The sequence below is a fragment of the Dermacentor albipictus genome, chromosome 3 (assembly GCF_038994185.2).
Source record: "Dermacentor albipictus isolate Rhodes 1998 colony chromosome 3, USDA_Dalb.pri_finalv2, whole genome shotgun sequence".
In the NCBI taxonomy this organism is placed as follows: Eukaryota; Metazoa; Arthropoda; class Arachnida; order Ixodida; family Ixodidae; genus Dermacentor; species Dermacentor albipictus.
In genome coordinates, this window is record NC_091823.1 from 160,175,888 (window position 1) to 160,191,625 (window position 15,738).

Below are 15,738 nucleotides of genomic sequence, written 5' to 3' on the forward strand. Positions count from 1 at the left end.
CTCCACTTCCCTGGCTTTGCTGGTCGGTTAAATGGCCAGTCGCTGCTGCCGTCTGTGCTCCAATTCACTCGCTTTGGTGTTCGGCGATATCGCCAGTCGCTGCTGCCGCTTTCGTTCTGCTTCCCTGCCTTTGATACCCGGCGATCTAATCAGTCTCTGTTGCATTTTGGTTCTGCCTCCCTTGCTTTTGCATCTGGCGATATGTTCAGGCGTCGCATGCACATTCGCTGCTTGTTCTTCTGGCGTTTGGTGTTGGGGGAATCCGGCGTCCGCTGCCGCTCCCCCGAACCGCTTGGCGCGCGATCACTGGGCTGCTTCGGAGCCATGCCTCACACCCGCTCGACTGCAACGAGACGTCTGGCCAGGTCTGGCCATAGAGAAATGTATGGTCTGGCGAAGGAGCGGCAGTGCAGCTGCCACTGCCGACGCGCGTGCGCTCGTTCTACGGCTACTGTGTGACGTCACGGATGCTATGCGCAGCTGCGCCCCCCACCGGCGCGACGGTTGTTAAGGGAGGGAGGAGGTTGCGCCGCTGTGCGGAGGAGAGGCCACAGTTGGCACGATTCCGCGGACGAAATCAGCGACGACACGTGCACGCGTTTTTATGGATTTGGACAAAGTCTGCTAAGTGACCTGACAAAGAAAAAGAAGCAGGACATTTGATACCTTTTCCTCAAGAAATAAATGCTTTTTAAGTAGGTGTGCCTGAGTCTTTGACTCTTTAATTTAGCTAGTTTTAATTGTTCCGATGATACGAATTTCGGCTAATACGAATATTTTTCGTGACCCCGTGAGATTCGCATCATCGAGATTCCACTATATTTCCATTTTTACTGTTGTTATTCATGAATGAAGAGTGCATATATACCAACGCAAAATATTTTTTTCTCACTCTACGGTCACCCTAAAAAAATTAAGGTAAATTTTTCGAAAGAAGTCCCTAAGAAGAATTGGAATCTGCAAGAAAAAAAAATCGACCCTGGGCGGTCACATTTGCGAAAAAAAAAATCGACCCTCAAAGGGTTAACTGCACATTTAGGGGCACGTAAGGTGCAATAACTGCGGTCTGTACAACACAGCTCCCTCCTATGGTGTGAGCGCAGGTTAGTCCAACCAGTGTGGCTCACCCGTTCGAGGTAAGCCCTCGCTTCATCGATGTTGCTGTTTGAGAGAATTAAGCCCTCCTGGTCTTCCACCAGCTGGATCTCCAGCTGTGCCTCCGGTTGGACATCGAGCAGGCTCAGCTTGGCGATGATGCTGTTCCGCAGCGCAGAGAGTGTGCACGAGCGAATGGCCTGGAACAAACATCGCTGCTCAACGACACGCGCACATTGGCTGCAACATCAACCTGCAACTGCACTCACAAGAACACTGCGCTTCTCTCTGAGCCCAAGAGTAGTAGTAATTGCCTTGCTCAGAACATGACCTCCAAAATTTGCACATGCCAGGTGGTTTTGCTCCAGCCGTCCCATTCGCCGCGCTCCCCAGCAAAAAAGTGTAATACGGCGTGCGCCCGGCTACCCCGAGGGGGCGCTCTTAGCCTGTGTGTACTAGAGTCACTGGAAAAAATTTCAGTTTCAGCTGCCACCCACCCACCCACCCACCCACCCACCCACCCACCCACCCACCCACCCACCCACCCACCCATCCATCCATCCATCCGATGCCAGCGGTGGCCGCGGTAGAATGCAAACCGTGCGAGGTCTCAGCTTTGCGCACTGGCTTTTTTCGCCTATTGCGGCGCATTTTCACAGCCAAGGGGAGGAAACAGTGTCCAGATCTTCCAAATGCATTTATTTTGGCCTAATTTATGATGGAAAACACAGCAACTGCTCAGTTTTCTGAAATTAGATCATCGTAAGGTTATACCTTTTTGTCTGTGTTAGCATTACATTATTTTATTCGTGCATGCATTAAATTTCCCGATGTGAGAAGTAACAGAGGTGTTCTGGCATCCTTCTGTGCTCATGAGTAGTATCTCAATGGAAATTAGGTTAATTGTGGTAGCCGGCTGATGCATTCTGTGGTCCTCATCCCGAGAAACACCGCTTTATTATTTGATCACGCACAGATATTGATGAGGTATGGACAAACCGAAGCAGGGCTGCTGTCTGTGTTATAAGAAGCCCGTTTGAACGCCCCCATAGGTCGCTGTGCAATGAAGGCTGGCAGCTCTGAAAGATTTTAAAGCATTCTGACTCCTGACACCCCCCTGCGGCTTACGTTCTTGTATCTAATATTGGCATTATTATGTATGTCTAAGCAAGCCATTTGTGTCCTTTGACTCCTGCATGTGTTTCTGGAATCTTAGGAAAACCAAATAGTATGTGCTGTCAGGCTACTTGGTACGGGAATGAGCCCACTTGTTACAAGCCCAATTGAAATATAGAAAAAATTGTCATAGGGAAACTGGTCACACCAGCCAGCTGGTTCGATGTCTCTAGATAGAAATTCTGGAGAAGGTGCTTTATCCTCATTCTAATTTATTGTCACCGCAACCTTACAAATGCAAGCACTGAGCTCAAAGGGGTATGGAAAGTGGGTATGGCATAGGTCAGCCAACTCACGAGTCGACTCACTCAAACTTACACTGAAGCTCGAGTGTGATACTGGCTGGGTAGAATTTGCGAGTTTTGAGTCCGAGTGAGCCTTAAGCGAAAAATAAATGTTCCAACTATTTTTTAACTGTACGGTGAAATGGAAACAAAAAGCATCACTAAAATCACTGCGACAGTGGCGTTGTGCGCCATACTACAAATGACTGTATCGAGAGAAAAGGACGCATCACTGAACTGCATGACCACCATGTTCATCGACAGCACAACACTCGCACGTACACGCTGAACGCGTGTATGCACGTACACGCTAGCCGCAGAGGCAACGCCAAGCATTCAAGCAATTCAGGACTTCGGCATCATTGAGAAATGTGTCAGTCGTTGGAAGGGGCAACGGGAGACATTTGTCACGTAAAGTGCAATGAGGATAATATTTATCAGACCACAGCAGCAATGACGATGTAGAATGAGCTCAGCATGCTCATATTCAATAAGTGTGCTTTTCTTTTTCTGAGCGCAGTCCTCCCTGTTTTGTTCAGCTTACATCGATGTAAGCTTCCTTTTTTTTTTTTCTGGCTTTGGACTTTTGGGGGCCAGCTGAGCATTGTGGCCGGCCAAGATCCGAGTAAATATAGCAGCTGGTGCCCGATTTAGTGAGGAAAGTATGCCCTGCTACACTATAAGAGACAGAAATGGAACATGAAGACACAGAAACACCAAAAATGAGCACATTTATAGTGGTAACGAAGTTGAAGGCCCTCTCACCTAACCCTATACCAAATTTTCCTTTTACGCTGGAATTGGTTAAGCAATGCCTAGGAAGTGTCTTACCGAAATAATTTTTCAACTTTCCAACCCGTTACCATACTTCCAGGGGACGAGTGCAACTGCCTGTAAAGACTTCCTCCGACTAGTGACAACAGCATAGTTCCTTCCCTGCCTTCTGCCATACAGGAGCCGAAGGACTGCGTTACGGTTGCACGACAAGCTCCACATCTTTTTTGTTTGTTAGTTTTTTGCTGCACAGTGCACTTGCAGTGGCGGCTTCTGAATTGGACGGTTTACCAAAGTCACGTGTCACGGGCAGTGACATTGCAGGGAGTGCATTTTATGTAAGACACTTGTGCATTCAACCTTCATTCTGGCTGGGAGAGAGACTCCTTAGAGAGAAGGGGCACGCAAGATTTTGTGTAAAATTTCAGTCACTTTTGCGGTGCGTGTTGTTGCAATACCTTGCAGGCACAATTGTCAGCATGTGGTGATACTGTTTCTCTCTGTTCAAAATGGCTAAACCTGGTGACGGGTCACTTAGCAACTTCGCTATAAAAGAACCTGCAAATGGATTTGCTCCTTTTCCTGCTCGCGAGATGGTCAACAATGGGCGACAATTAATGCCCACACTCGTGTATGTAATTTCACACACACACACAAGGTACCTTTGCAGACCCAGCCCCTGGATGCCACGATGCTAGAAAAAAAAATTAAATTATGGGGTTTTATGTGCCAAAATTACTACATGATTATGAGACACAAACAAACAACAAACAAACCTTCTCTCGTTCCAGCTGATTCACGTGCTGCTCCAGCTCTTGCAGGTCTTTCTCAGTAGGAGTGGATGTGTTGTTAGAAAGGACCAGAGCTGGCATGCCCAGCTTGGTGCACAGCTCACACTCCTTGGAACGCAGCTTCTTGCGTTCTCGCTTCCGGAAACTTTTGATCTGCTTAAGTTGCTCCAACTTTTCCCGGATGACATTCTCCTTCTCGAGCATTGTGAGGGAACTGTCAACCTGAGGAAGAACAGATGTGGAAACATCAGAGCCAGCGTACTTAGACGGGGCTGGGAAAGGACATGAACTTGTTCGTCCATCTCCTTTCTACTGTTGTACCAATAGACAGAGTTGATGCATTATTTACACTGGACAGTATTATCATTATTATTATTTTCAAATACCGTTGGCCGTCTTAGCCATAACAGGGTGGGTACAGCTGGTTTGCACATAGCGTAAAAAAAATGTAAACACTTTACAAACGTAAATTGGACATGAAGCAATGAATGTTGGAAATACAATGCGAAACAAATAATGAAATACAAAAACAATAGTTTGGCTAAGAAATACATGTTTCTAACATTGTGACAGTGATATTGGAAGCAGCATGAAAGAAAGACTATTGTATGTATTTCTAGAATAGTGCGACAATGTTTGCACGGCACCACTAAGATTAAATTTCATAAAAGGTTTTTAACATGTCCCTCAAAGATTTCAATGCTACTCGACTGCAAAACAGACGCTGGCAAACTGTTCCATTCCTTAATCGTTCGCAGAAAAAATGAATAAGCGTACATGTCCAGATATGCTTTTGGAATGGAGAACATGCAACGATTGCTTGATCTGACGTTTCTAGCCTGCCTGGGAGCAAGATAGGACGTCGTTTCAATATTGAAGTGGCCTTTCGACAACAAAAAAAGAAATTTAAGTCTAGCTAACTTCCGCCGTTGAGCCAGTGGAGGCAAATCAAGCAACCAAAGCATTTCGGAAACAGAGTCAGTACGATAATACCGGGAAAGAATGAACCTTGCAGATTTTCTCTGTATCTTCTCAATGCAGTTTATAATTCCGGATTGAAACGGATCCCAAATGACACTGGCATACTATAACGTTGGTCTAATGTAAGTTAAATATGCAAGTAGTTTGACGGGTGTCGTAGCTAGCTTTAATTTTCGGCGAAGGAACCACAACTTTTTTTCTGTAGCTCCACAAATTCCGTCTATGTGTGATTTCCAACTTAAGTCATTCGAAATTGTTAAACCTACGTATTTTATCGTTTCAGCTTCGGTAAGAATTGTTGAGTTCATCTCATAATTACACTCAATAACATGCTTTGTTTTGTTTGTAACTCTGAGCATGACTGATTTAGATTCGTTAATTTTCATTTTACTTTTTGCGGCCCAGATTTCTACAGCTTTAAGGGCTTGACTAAGTGACGCCTGATCGCTTTGGTTATTGATTTCACGATATAATAAACAATCGTCTGCAAATAACCGGATGGTTATGTCGTTACTTATGTTATGAGCAATATCATTTATGTAAGCTAGAAAAAGAAGTGGTCCTAAAACGGATCCCTGTGGAACGCCTGAGGTTATTTTTAATTGGTTATATTTGTTACCATTTATTTCAACGTATTGTGTCCGATCTGTAAGATATGAGCGGATCCACATAACAACATCATAATTTATATTCATTTCCATCAGTTTTTTAATTAATTCATTATGTACAACCAGATCGAAAGCCTTCGAGTAATCTAAAAATATAGCGTCGACCTGCTTTCTATTGTTCAAGGAAGCTGAAAAATCGTTGATCGTTTCTATCAACTGTGTGACAGACGAAAGGTGCTGTCTAAACCCATGCTGGTTGGGAAAAAAAGCTTTCTTGTCTTCAAGGCAGGTGTAGATTGACTTTGAAACTATGTGTTCAAGTAGCTTGCAGCACACACACGTGAGTGAAATTGGCTGATAGTTTGCAATATGTTGCCTTTCACGAGACTTGTGAACCGGAACCACTTTTGCGACCAGTCAGTCATCTGGGACCCGTTTTGAACATTTTCCGAACATGTTCCACTGTTAAGAGCCCAATATGTACAGGGAGAATGGGTACAGGGCAGTGGCCCACCGCCTTAAGCTGAAAATGACGATATGCAGATAGACCAACAAAGACCAGTTCTGTGTGTGTGTGTGACGGCCTATATGTGTGTCGCAATTCTTGCGCCTTGTACCTGTAGATCTAAGTGTTACGACCGTGGTGTGCCGTCTACTAAATCCCCTACTGGTGTAATGTGCTAAGACTTGCTGGAAGTTACCCTTCATAGTGCAAGCGCTTCTTGAAGCAGTTTGTGGTTTGGACAGCATTAACATATCCAGTGTGTTCGCCCTTAATTTTTATATTGTGTGCTCTGTAGGTGTTTAGAGTAAAAGACTGCGCCAGTTCAGAAAATTCGCTTCAAACTCGGGCCATGCTTCAGGTATCAACCAGCCAAAGAGCTTAATCATGACACCAAGGGTCAAGACACTGTGTCGCATGTTAAAATGTGCTTTGAAATGGCAAGCTTGGCTGAAAAGAAAAGTTGCATATTTTTACTTGCTTGTTAATTTTGTTTTGTTTACAGTACACTCATAGATCTGCTTTTACTTCTTTTTACATTTCTTTGGTGCTCAGAGGAAGAGCACATTACATGTGTGGTGCTTTACCATTAAGCTACTACGATGGCTGCCCTACACTCAATTTTAATGTCCTGGTTATTTGTATCAGTGTTTTTGTGCACCTCTATAAGATTGCCCCTGGGAGAGTTAGCCAGCACCTGTCATGGCTATCTCAGTGTAGGTGGAACATCACTTCAATCGCAGCGATTACCGTGAGTTTAGAGACAACCATTAACTTGTTGGCCCACTTGTCGCCAGCCCCCTCTATGCAACTTGCCAAATACCAAAGTGCATTCGATCTGTCTGAAGACAACTACTACTGGCGCATTGTAAGGTAGCATGGATTAGTGTGGAGGATGCTTTAAATGAAGTTTGATTCTGTTAAACATTGCCACATCCTATACCATTGGCGTGTGTATGTGCCAGGCCATGAAAACGACACTGAAGTAGTATGTGGGTAAAAAAACAAACAGTGACGTCATGTTGGTCAGTCTTATAAAATGCTTTTATATGTCTTGTACACCAGCTTGTACAGCTTGTCTTGTACACCAGCACCAGAGGTGCAGCGGTGGCGTAGAGGTAGAACACCCGCCTCGCGTGCAAGAGGTCCGTGGTTCGAATCCCGGTGCCGGCAATTTTCCACCAGAATAAAAAAAAAAAATCCGCGCGTTGATAAAATTGCATAAGCAGGCCTCGAGTGTGGCCTGATCCCGGTGACCAGAACCGGTAACGCACTCCCTCACCAGAGCACGATTGGCCACCCTGGTGCAGTACTTGGCTACAACCTTCTATATGAACAACATAATCAAACCCCGGCCCTCAGTCCCCAGCACCGGTGAAGCTACTGACCACGGCGGCGGTCAGGCCTGCGACGCAGCAGAGGGTGCTAAGAATCACTGGCTCCGGACAGGCCACCATTGGAATATGAACCTGGCAACGTTTAACGCTAGAACGTTATCTAGTGAGGAGAGTCTAGCAGTGCTATTGGAGGAATTAGAGGGCAGTAAATTGGATATAACAGGGCTCAGTGAAGTTAGGAGGCCAAAAGAAGCATATACAGTGCTAAAAAGCGGGCACGTCCTGTGCTACCGGGGCTTAGCGGAGAGAAGAGAACTAGGCGTCGGGTTCCTGATTAATAAGAATATAGCTGGTAACATACAGGAATTCTATAGCATTAACTAGAGGGTGGCAGGTCTTGTTGTGAAACTTAATAAGAGATACAAAATGAAGATTGTACAGGTCTACGCCCCTACATCCAGCCATGATGACCAGGAAGTCGAAAACTTCTATGAAGACGTGGAATCGGCGATGGGTAGAGTGAAAACTAAATACACTATACTAATGGGTGACTTTAATGCCAAGGTAGGCAAAAAGCAGGCTGGAGACAAGGCAGTAGGGGAATACGGCATAGGCACTAGGAATATCCGGGGAGAGTTATTAGTAGAGTTTGCAGAACAGAATAATATGAGGATAATGAATACCTTCTTCCGCAAGCGGGATAGCCGAAAGTGGACATGGAGGAGCCCGAACATCGAGACTAGAAATGAAAGAGACTTCATACTATGCGCTAACCCTGGCATCATACAAGATGTGGACGTGCTCGGCAAGGTGCGCTGTAGTGACCACAGGATGCTAAGAACTCGAATTAGCCTAGACCTGAGAAGGGAACGGAAGAAACTGGTACATAAGAAGCCGATCAATGAGTTAGCACTTAGAGGAAAAACAGAGGAATTCCAGATCAAGCTACAGAACAGGTATTCAGCTTTAACTCAGGAAGAGCACCTTAGTGTTGAAGCAATGAACGACAATCTTGTGGGCATCATTAAGGAGTGTGCAATGGAAGTCGGTGGTAACTCCGTTAGGCAGGATACCAGGAAACTATTGCAGGAGACGAAAGATCTGATCAAGAAACGCCAATGTATGAAAGCCTCTAACCCTACAGCTAGAATAGAACTGGCAGAACTTTCAAAGTTAATCAACAAGCGTAAGACAGCTGACATAAGGAAGTATAATATGGATAGAATTGAACATGCTCTCAGGAACGGAGGAAGCCTAAAAACAGCGAAGAAGAAACTAGGAATTGGCAAGAATCAGATGTATGCGTTAAGAGACAAAGCCGGCAATATCATTACTAATATGGATGAGAAATTTCAAGTGGCTGAGGAGTTCTATAGAGATTTATACAGTACCAGTGGCACCCACGACGATAATGGAAGAGAAAATAGTCTAGAGGAATTCGAAATCCCACAGGTAATGCCGGATAAGGTAAAGAAAGCCCTGAGAGATATGCAAAGGGGGAGGGCAGCTGGGGAGGATCAGGTAACAGCAGATTTGTTGAAGGATGGTGGGCAGATTGTTCTAGAGAAACTAGCCACCCTGTATACGCAATGCCTCATGACGTCGAGCGTACTGGAATCTTGGAAAAACGCTAACATAGTCCTAATCCATAAGAAAGGGGACGCCAAAGACTTGAAAAATTATAGACCGATCAGCTTACTGTCCGTTGCCTACAAGCTATTTACTAAGGTAATCGCAAATAGAATCAGGAACACCTTAGACTTCTGTCAACCAAAGGACCAGGCAGGATTCCGTAAAAGTTACTCAACAATAGATCATATTCACACTATCAATCAGGTGATAGAGAAATGTGCGGAATATAACCAACTCCTATATATAGCTTTCATTGATTACGAGAAAGCGTTTGATTCTGTCGAAACCTTAGCAGTCATGGAGGCATTACGGAACCAGGGTGTAGATGAGCCATATGTAAAAATACTGAAAGATATCTATAGCGGCTCCACAGCCACCATAGTCCTCCATAAGGAAAGCAACAAAATCCCAATAAAGAAAGGCGTCAGGCAGGGAGATACGATCTCTCCAATGCTATTCACAGCGTGTTTACAGGAGGTATTCAGAGACAGGGATTGGGAAGAATTGGGGATAAAGGTTAATGGAGAATACCGCAGTAACTTGCGATTCGCTGATGATATTGCCTTGTTTAGTAACTCAGGGGACCAATTGCAATGCATGCTCAATGACCTGGAGAGGCAAAGCAGAAGAGTGGGTCTAAAGATTAATCTGCAGAAAACTAAAGTAATGTTTTACAGTCTCGGAAGAGAACAGCAATTTACAATAGGTAGCGAGGCACTGGAAGTGGTAAGGGAATACATCTACTTAGGGCAGGTAGTGACGGCGGATCCAGATCATGAGACGGAAATAATCAGAAGAATAAGAATAGGCTGGGGTGCGTTTGGCAGGCATTCTCAGATCATGAACAGCAGATTGCCATTATCCCTCAAGAGGAAAGTCTATAATAGCTGTGTCTTACCAGTACTCACGTACGGGGCAGAAACCTGGAGGCTTACGAAAAGGGTTCTACTCAAATTGAGGACGACACAACGGGCCATGGAAAAAAGAATGATAGGTGTAACGTTAAGGAATAAGAAAAGAGCAGATTGGGTGAGGGAACAAACACGAGTTAATGACATCTTAGTTGAAATCAAGAAAAAGAAATGGGCATGGGCAGGACATGTATTGAGGAGGGAAGATAACCGATGGTCATTAAGGGTTACGGACTGGATTCCAAGGGAAGGGAAGCGTAGCAGGGGGCGGCAGAAAGTTAGGTGGGCGGATGAGATTAAGAAGTTCGCAAGGACAGCATGGCCACAATTAGTACATGACCGGGGTTGTTGGAGAAATATGGGAGAGGCCTTTGCCCTGCAGTGGGCGTAACCAGGCTGATGATGATGATGATGATACCAGCTTTCCTGTCTCCTATTAAGACGTGACACTGGTGAATGTACTGGGTAGGATTGCCTCACACCTGATACCCCTTCATGGAGCAATACATCGATAACATGAATTTCCTTTTATACAGGCACTAAGGAGCAGAAAACTGACTAAAAGGATTTGACTTTCAAGGCTGTAGAAATACAGTCAACTCTCGTTTAACGGAGCCTGATAATCCGACAAAAAATTTTCGTTTTATCCGAAGTCCGTAACCTGGAACGCCTCACTTCCGAAACTATGGTCCCTATGTGTTACAACATTATTGCAAAAAGCCAGTTACGAATGTCTGAAGTAAAACGCAAACAAAAAAAGTCGCAGTTTCTCCCGAGAGGCAAAGCATCAATTGAGATAGCAAATTAAGTGAGATAAGCGTGGGCAGAAGCAGCGAGCGAACTGACCTTCGTGCTGTCTCTCGCTTCAACATGAACTAAATGTCGAAAGCACAGCACATGCAAAGCTACCAGCCCTGGGCTCACTTTGTCCACTTTGCAGATCACTTTCAATACGCAGCGGCTGTGCAGCCGCTGGAGTACAACTCCTCCCCCAGCGCCTCGTACGCTAAAAAAGACTGCGCGCTTCCGCCCCACCTTCCTACCTCACGTGCACAATATTGAGCCACGATCTTAAGCTGACCCTCATAAATCAGTTGTCAGCCAGTGTCGACAAGAGGAAAAGTCTGTTTTATATGCCCGAATTTTGAAAAAAATTGCAACTTATTTCGTCCGCTGTAGCCGATAGTCCATAGTAGCACGGTCCATTAAAAGCTAACTTTGTTGCATGAATAAAATAAATAGTAATACATTAATAAATACGTAAATACGTAGAGTACAAATATTGTTCGTTATATCCAAAACTATGTTGTATTGGGGTCCGTTGTAACGAGCATCGACTGTAGTATGTTAAGCTACACTCGTAATGCCCACATCTACTACACTTACAGACGAGTCTCGCCACGAGCAGGGGCTCGATCAATGAGGAAAGGTACAAGAACATGGCTGACGAAGTCTAAAATTACAATTGCACCTCACTCTGTTATAACAGATTTTCCCTGCCTGTTGGCACTAGTTGGCTCTTCACTAATAAATAACTAATAGGCGGCTTGAGAAGCAAGCGCTAAGAATCAACCTTGCATCTTGGGTATAATACAGTAGAACCTCATTCATATGTTTTGGAAGAACTGCGAGAAGAAATGTATTAACCTGGAAAACATACGATCTGATTTAACTAAAAGAATTTGACAGCCTTGACTATTGTTGACATCTACGTAATGCGAAGCATCGCATGGACCATTGGGGCATGAGATGCCAGCGCGTTTCCTTGTTTTCTTGTTGCGTTGTGTCTTAAGTGAGCAACAGGATACCGAAAAGAAATCGAGATGGTAGGCAACGCTGGATGCCGCCAAAGCAAAACGTGATGCCCACATCGCGCCACTTGCAGCAGGGAACGGTAGCGCATTTGTATTATCGCGTACTAAACGTGTGTAGTATGCTGCCAATGGCGCTACTCACTCCACACTGTAAAACAGATAGGTGAAGATGCTTATCGCAATATGTCTGACGGCAATAGCTATGAATGCGGCATACGATAACCCAGGAGGAGATTTGTTGGTATTGGAATAAGAAACTGCTCACTGTTGCTTTTATGCGAGAGGGGCATCTACATAATGTTCTCGATCAGGCGCGCCTCATGCCTTTTCTTGTTCACATGGGATCTAGCAGCAGGGTAACGTATACGACCACAGTCTGCAGCAGGGGACGGCGGCACGTTTCAGTTATTGCCCATTAAAAGCGTGCACTATCCTTTCGACGGCACCATGCGCTGTGAAACATAGGTGAAGATGCCGCATGTGACGACCCCAGATAAGATTTGCTGGTACAGAAATGAGAAACAGTGCATGCCGGCGTTTCCACGTGAGACGAGCAGGGGAGTATTGCGGTGAAGCTGCCACGGCGGGCAGAATATATACTGTTCTCGATCGCGTACACCTTGCGAATTCTCTTGTGTACATAGGCTCTAGCGGACCGAAAATGTATCATACGATCACAGTTTGGCAACGTATTGAACGTTGGTGCCAAAGAACTTGTTTTCCGGGAACATATGAACCTCTAAAAAGTTTGTGTAGCTGTTGGGTCATTTTTCGTGTTCTCGATTTTGAACACTGGTGCGGGGAAAAACTTGCGTAATGGCAACGTCCCAACAAGGTTCTACTGCATGTGGCAACAGGAAAATATACGAAACTCAAGGAGACAATCGAATCTGACACAGCACTGCATCAAGAGAGTAAGTTGGGCCAATGGGTTAGGATTCATCGTAAGATTTGTAACAGCGCAACAAGACACAAACACAGGGAACGTAAAAACGACAACACAATACCGACTCTCAACTGGTATTTTATTGAAGAAATGTCCAACATGTAGTCAATTTTACTATATGTATGGCAAGAGCTATTTAATTTAAAGGAATCGCAGAGATTCAGCCCGACACCTGCACCAAGAATGCGTCTTCATCATTGTTGGCACCCAGCTGACTTCGTTGTCCTCAGCTCCTGCAGTAGCAGCAAATTCGCATAACAGCCAACTGCTATGTAGCTGGCATTACCCCGTCCAGAAAGCATTGTCGCGATGCTTCAAAAGCAAAAAAAAAAAGAGAAAGAAAAAGAGAGAGTAACACTGATGACGTTTGTGAAGGGGAATGGGTCATAAGTGGGATGAAGGTGAGTGCAAATGAGAATGGTCTCGTCAACTTGAGTGCTGCAGTTTCATCCTGGAAACATGGACAATGTCCCACCTGCTGCACACAACAGGATTGACGAGTGGTGTCTGCAGGGAGAACTTCATAGTTGCCCTCTATAAGGCGGCACAGGACACTGTAGGGACCAAAGTAGCGGTGCAGTAACTTTTCCGACCGACAGTGTTGGCAAATGGGTGTCCATACCCAAACATGGTCAATGGGTCGGTAGATAATCTCGCGATGGTGAGTGTTATACCTCAAAGTCTACGTATTGTAGACTCTGAATTCGCTCCCGTACAAGCTCGCAAGCTGTGTCTTGGAGCCAGGTAAATTCACCCACGTCAACGGTGATGTATTGGCCGGGTAGGAGCATGGCGTCCAGCATAGTGGTCACCTCACGGCCAAGGAACAACTGGAAAGGAGTGAACCCAGTAGTTTCTTGAACAGCAGTGCTGTATGCAAATTTAACGCAAGGCATAACATTGTCCCAATTCTTCTGGTCGACGTCAGCGATTGTCTTGTTTAACCTCTCCACAAGGCCATTGGTCTGAGGATGGCATGCAGTGGCTTGGTGATGAGCTGGTCCACTAAGCATCATGACGTTTTGCATCAGCTGTGATGTACATCACCAAGCTGTACTACGATTTGTTATGACTACCGCTGGTGCAACATGCCGGAGAACAATGTTGTGGATGAAAAAGTTCATGATATTACCGGCTCAATGAAGGGCTCCAGTTTCGCAGTATTGCACCTAATAATCAGTTGCAACCACGATCCAGCGGTTGCCAGAAAAGACTTAGGAAAGGGCCCGAGCAAGTCCATGCCAATTTGTTGAAATGGTGTTGGTGTAACAGGGTTCAAGTCCATTGAGGTCCACATCGAAAGGTCCACTGAGGTGGAACCTTTCGATTTTGGCAGTCACAGTACATGTTCATATAATGCTCGATTTGCTGGGCGGGCTTAGGCCAGTAGTAGCAATGATGAATTCGGGCCAAGGTACACGTGAATCCCAAATGGCCTGAAGAGGGCTCATCGTGGCAAGCAGAATGAATATCGACACGCAGTGCAGGCAGAACGACAAGGAGATGTCCAGTCGCCAATGGGTTTTTTTGTACAAGACATTGCCACGGAGAGAGAACGAAGATGGTAAACACGTGAGTATCTGTGGAAGATCTGAACTTTGGCCTTGAAGACAGTCGATAAGGTGCCAGAGTTCTAAATCGTCCCACTGTTGCCGAGTCAAGCTGGATATATCGACAGCGCAAAGGCAACGACTGTCGTCATCTGTATCACTTGACGCCGTTACAAGTGGAGCTTGTGGAGTGGAGACAAGACATGATTCCCACTTAAGACCTGACAACACTGTGGTCATCATACTTTGAAAGGTTGCGGGAGCTGAGCATAATCCGCAGAGCAGCCCCTTAAATTCGTACAGACCGTCGGAAGTTACGAACGCAGTCTTTTCTCGATCACGTTCATCAACTTCGATCCGCCAGTATCCACTTTGCAAATCCATTGATGAGAAGTATCGGGCATGTAGAAAGCGGTCTAAAGAGTCATCTATGCAGGGAAGACGGCAGACATTTTTTCTCTTCACCTTGTTCCGTTTGCGGTAATCCACACAAAACCGAAGAGTGCCGTCCTTTTTACAAGTACAACAAAGATGCCCACGGGCTGGTTGAGGGTTGAATTACACCGTTGCTTCACTTGACAAATCACCTGTTGGTCCTTTTGTGACACTCGGTAGGTGTGCTGATGCACGGGTCGTTCGTTCGGGTCAGTTATGAAATGGTGCTTCATGATGCGGGTCTGTTTTTGTAGACATGGGTGCAAAACAGTCACTGAACAGGTATAAAATACTTCATATATGCTCTTTCTGTGTGGCTAAGAGCTCAGGATTTATGTCAACTGTACTGACAATCGTGGCATCACTCTTGGCTGCTGCAGAAAGCTGAGCAAGTGGAGAACTTTGTGCATCCCCAACCCCTTCAAAGTGAGCAATGGCCGTTCACTTTGCCAGGTGTTGGTACTCGTCGCTGAAGTTCGCAATTAAAAGTGCAGTCATCCTGCGATTCAGTTGAATAATGATACGGGTGACAGATTCGAGCCAAGAGCACCGACAGGTTTCCTTCAGCGATGACACTACCATCATGGTCACAGTCGCCATCAACAGTTATGAACATATTAGTTCGAGGTGGAAGTGTTACGGTGCCAACAACACACAGTGCTGATTTGCGTGTGCTACAATCTTGCAGTACGGGTGCGTAGTTATAGAAAACATTATAATCAGTTCGCAAAGGTGGATAACAGCTCCGTGCTTGCGAAGAAAATCCATTCCAAGGATGACTTTCCGAAAGCACTCGCGCGGTGCGATGAAAGCTGCAGTGTACGTTGACAGACGAATTTGGAGTCTGGCTGTGCATCTCCCAATTGACGTCAAGAGATGACCACCCGCTGTTAGAGGCTTGG

The 15,738-nt window shown here is 45.4% G+C and overlaps 1 protein-coding gene across 1 annotated transcript in view; it reads right to left on the reverse strand.

The window, feature by feature from the left end:
* Positions 1-15,738, reverse strand: part of LOC139057641 (protein regulator of cytokinesis 1-like) — a 73,102-nt gene that overhangs the window by 36,808 nt on the left and 20,556 nt on the right. The window contains exons 3-4 of the mRNA XM_070536232.1: positions 4,106-4,342; positions 1,128-1,295 (exon numbers count right to left, since the gene is read on the reverse strand). Coding sequence (XP_070392333.1) covers positions 1,128-1,295; positions 4,106-4,342 — 405 coding nt within the window. The remainder of the gene's footprint in view (positions 1-1,127; positions 1,296-4,105; positions 4,343-15,738) is intronic.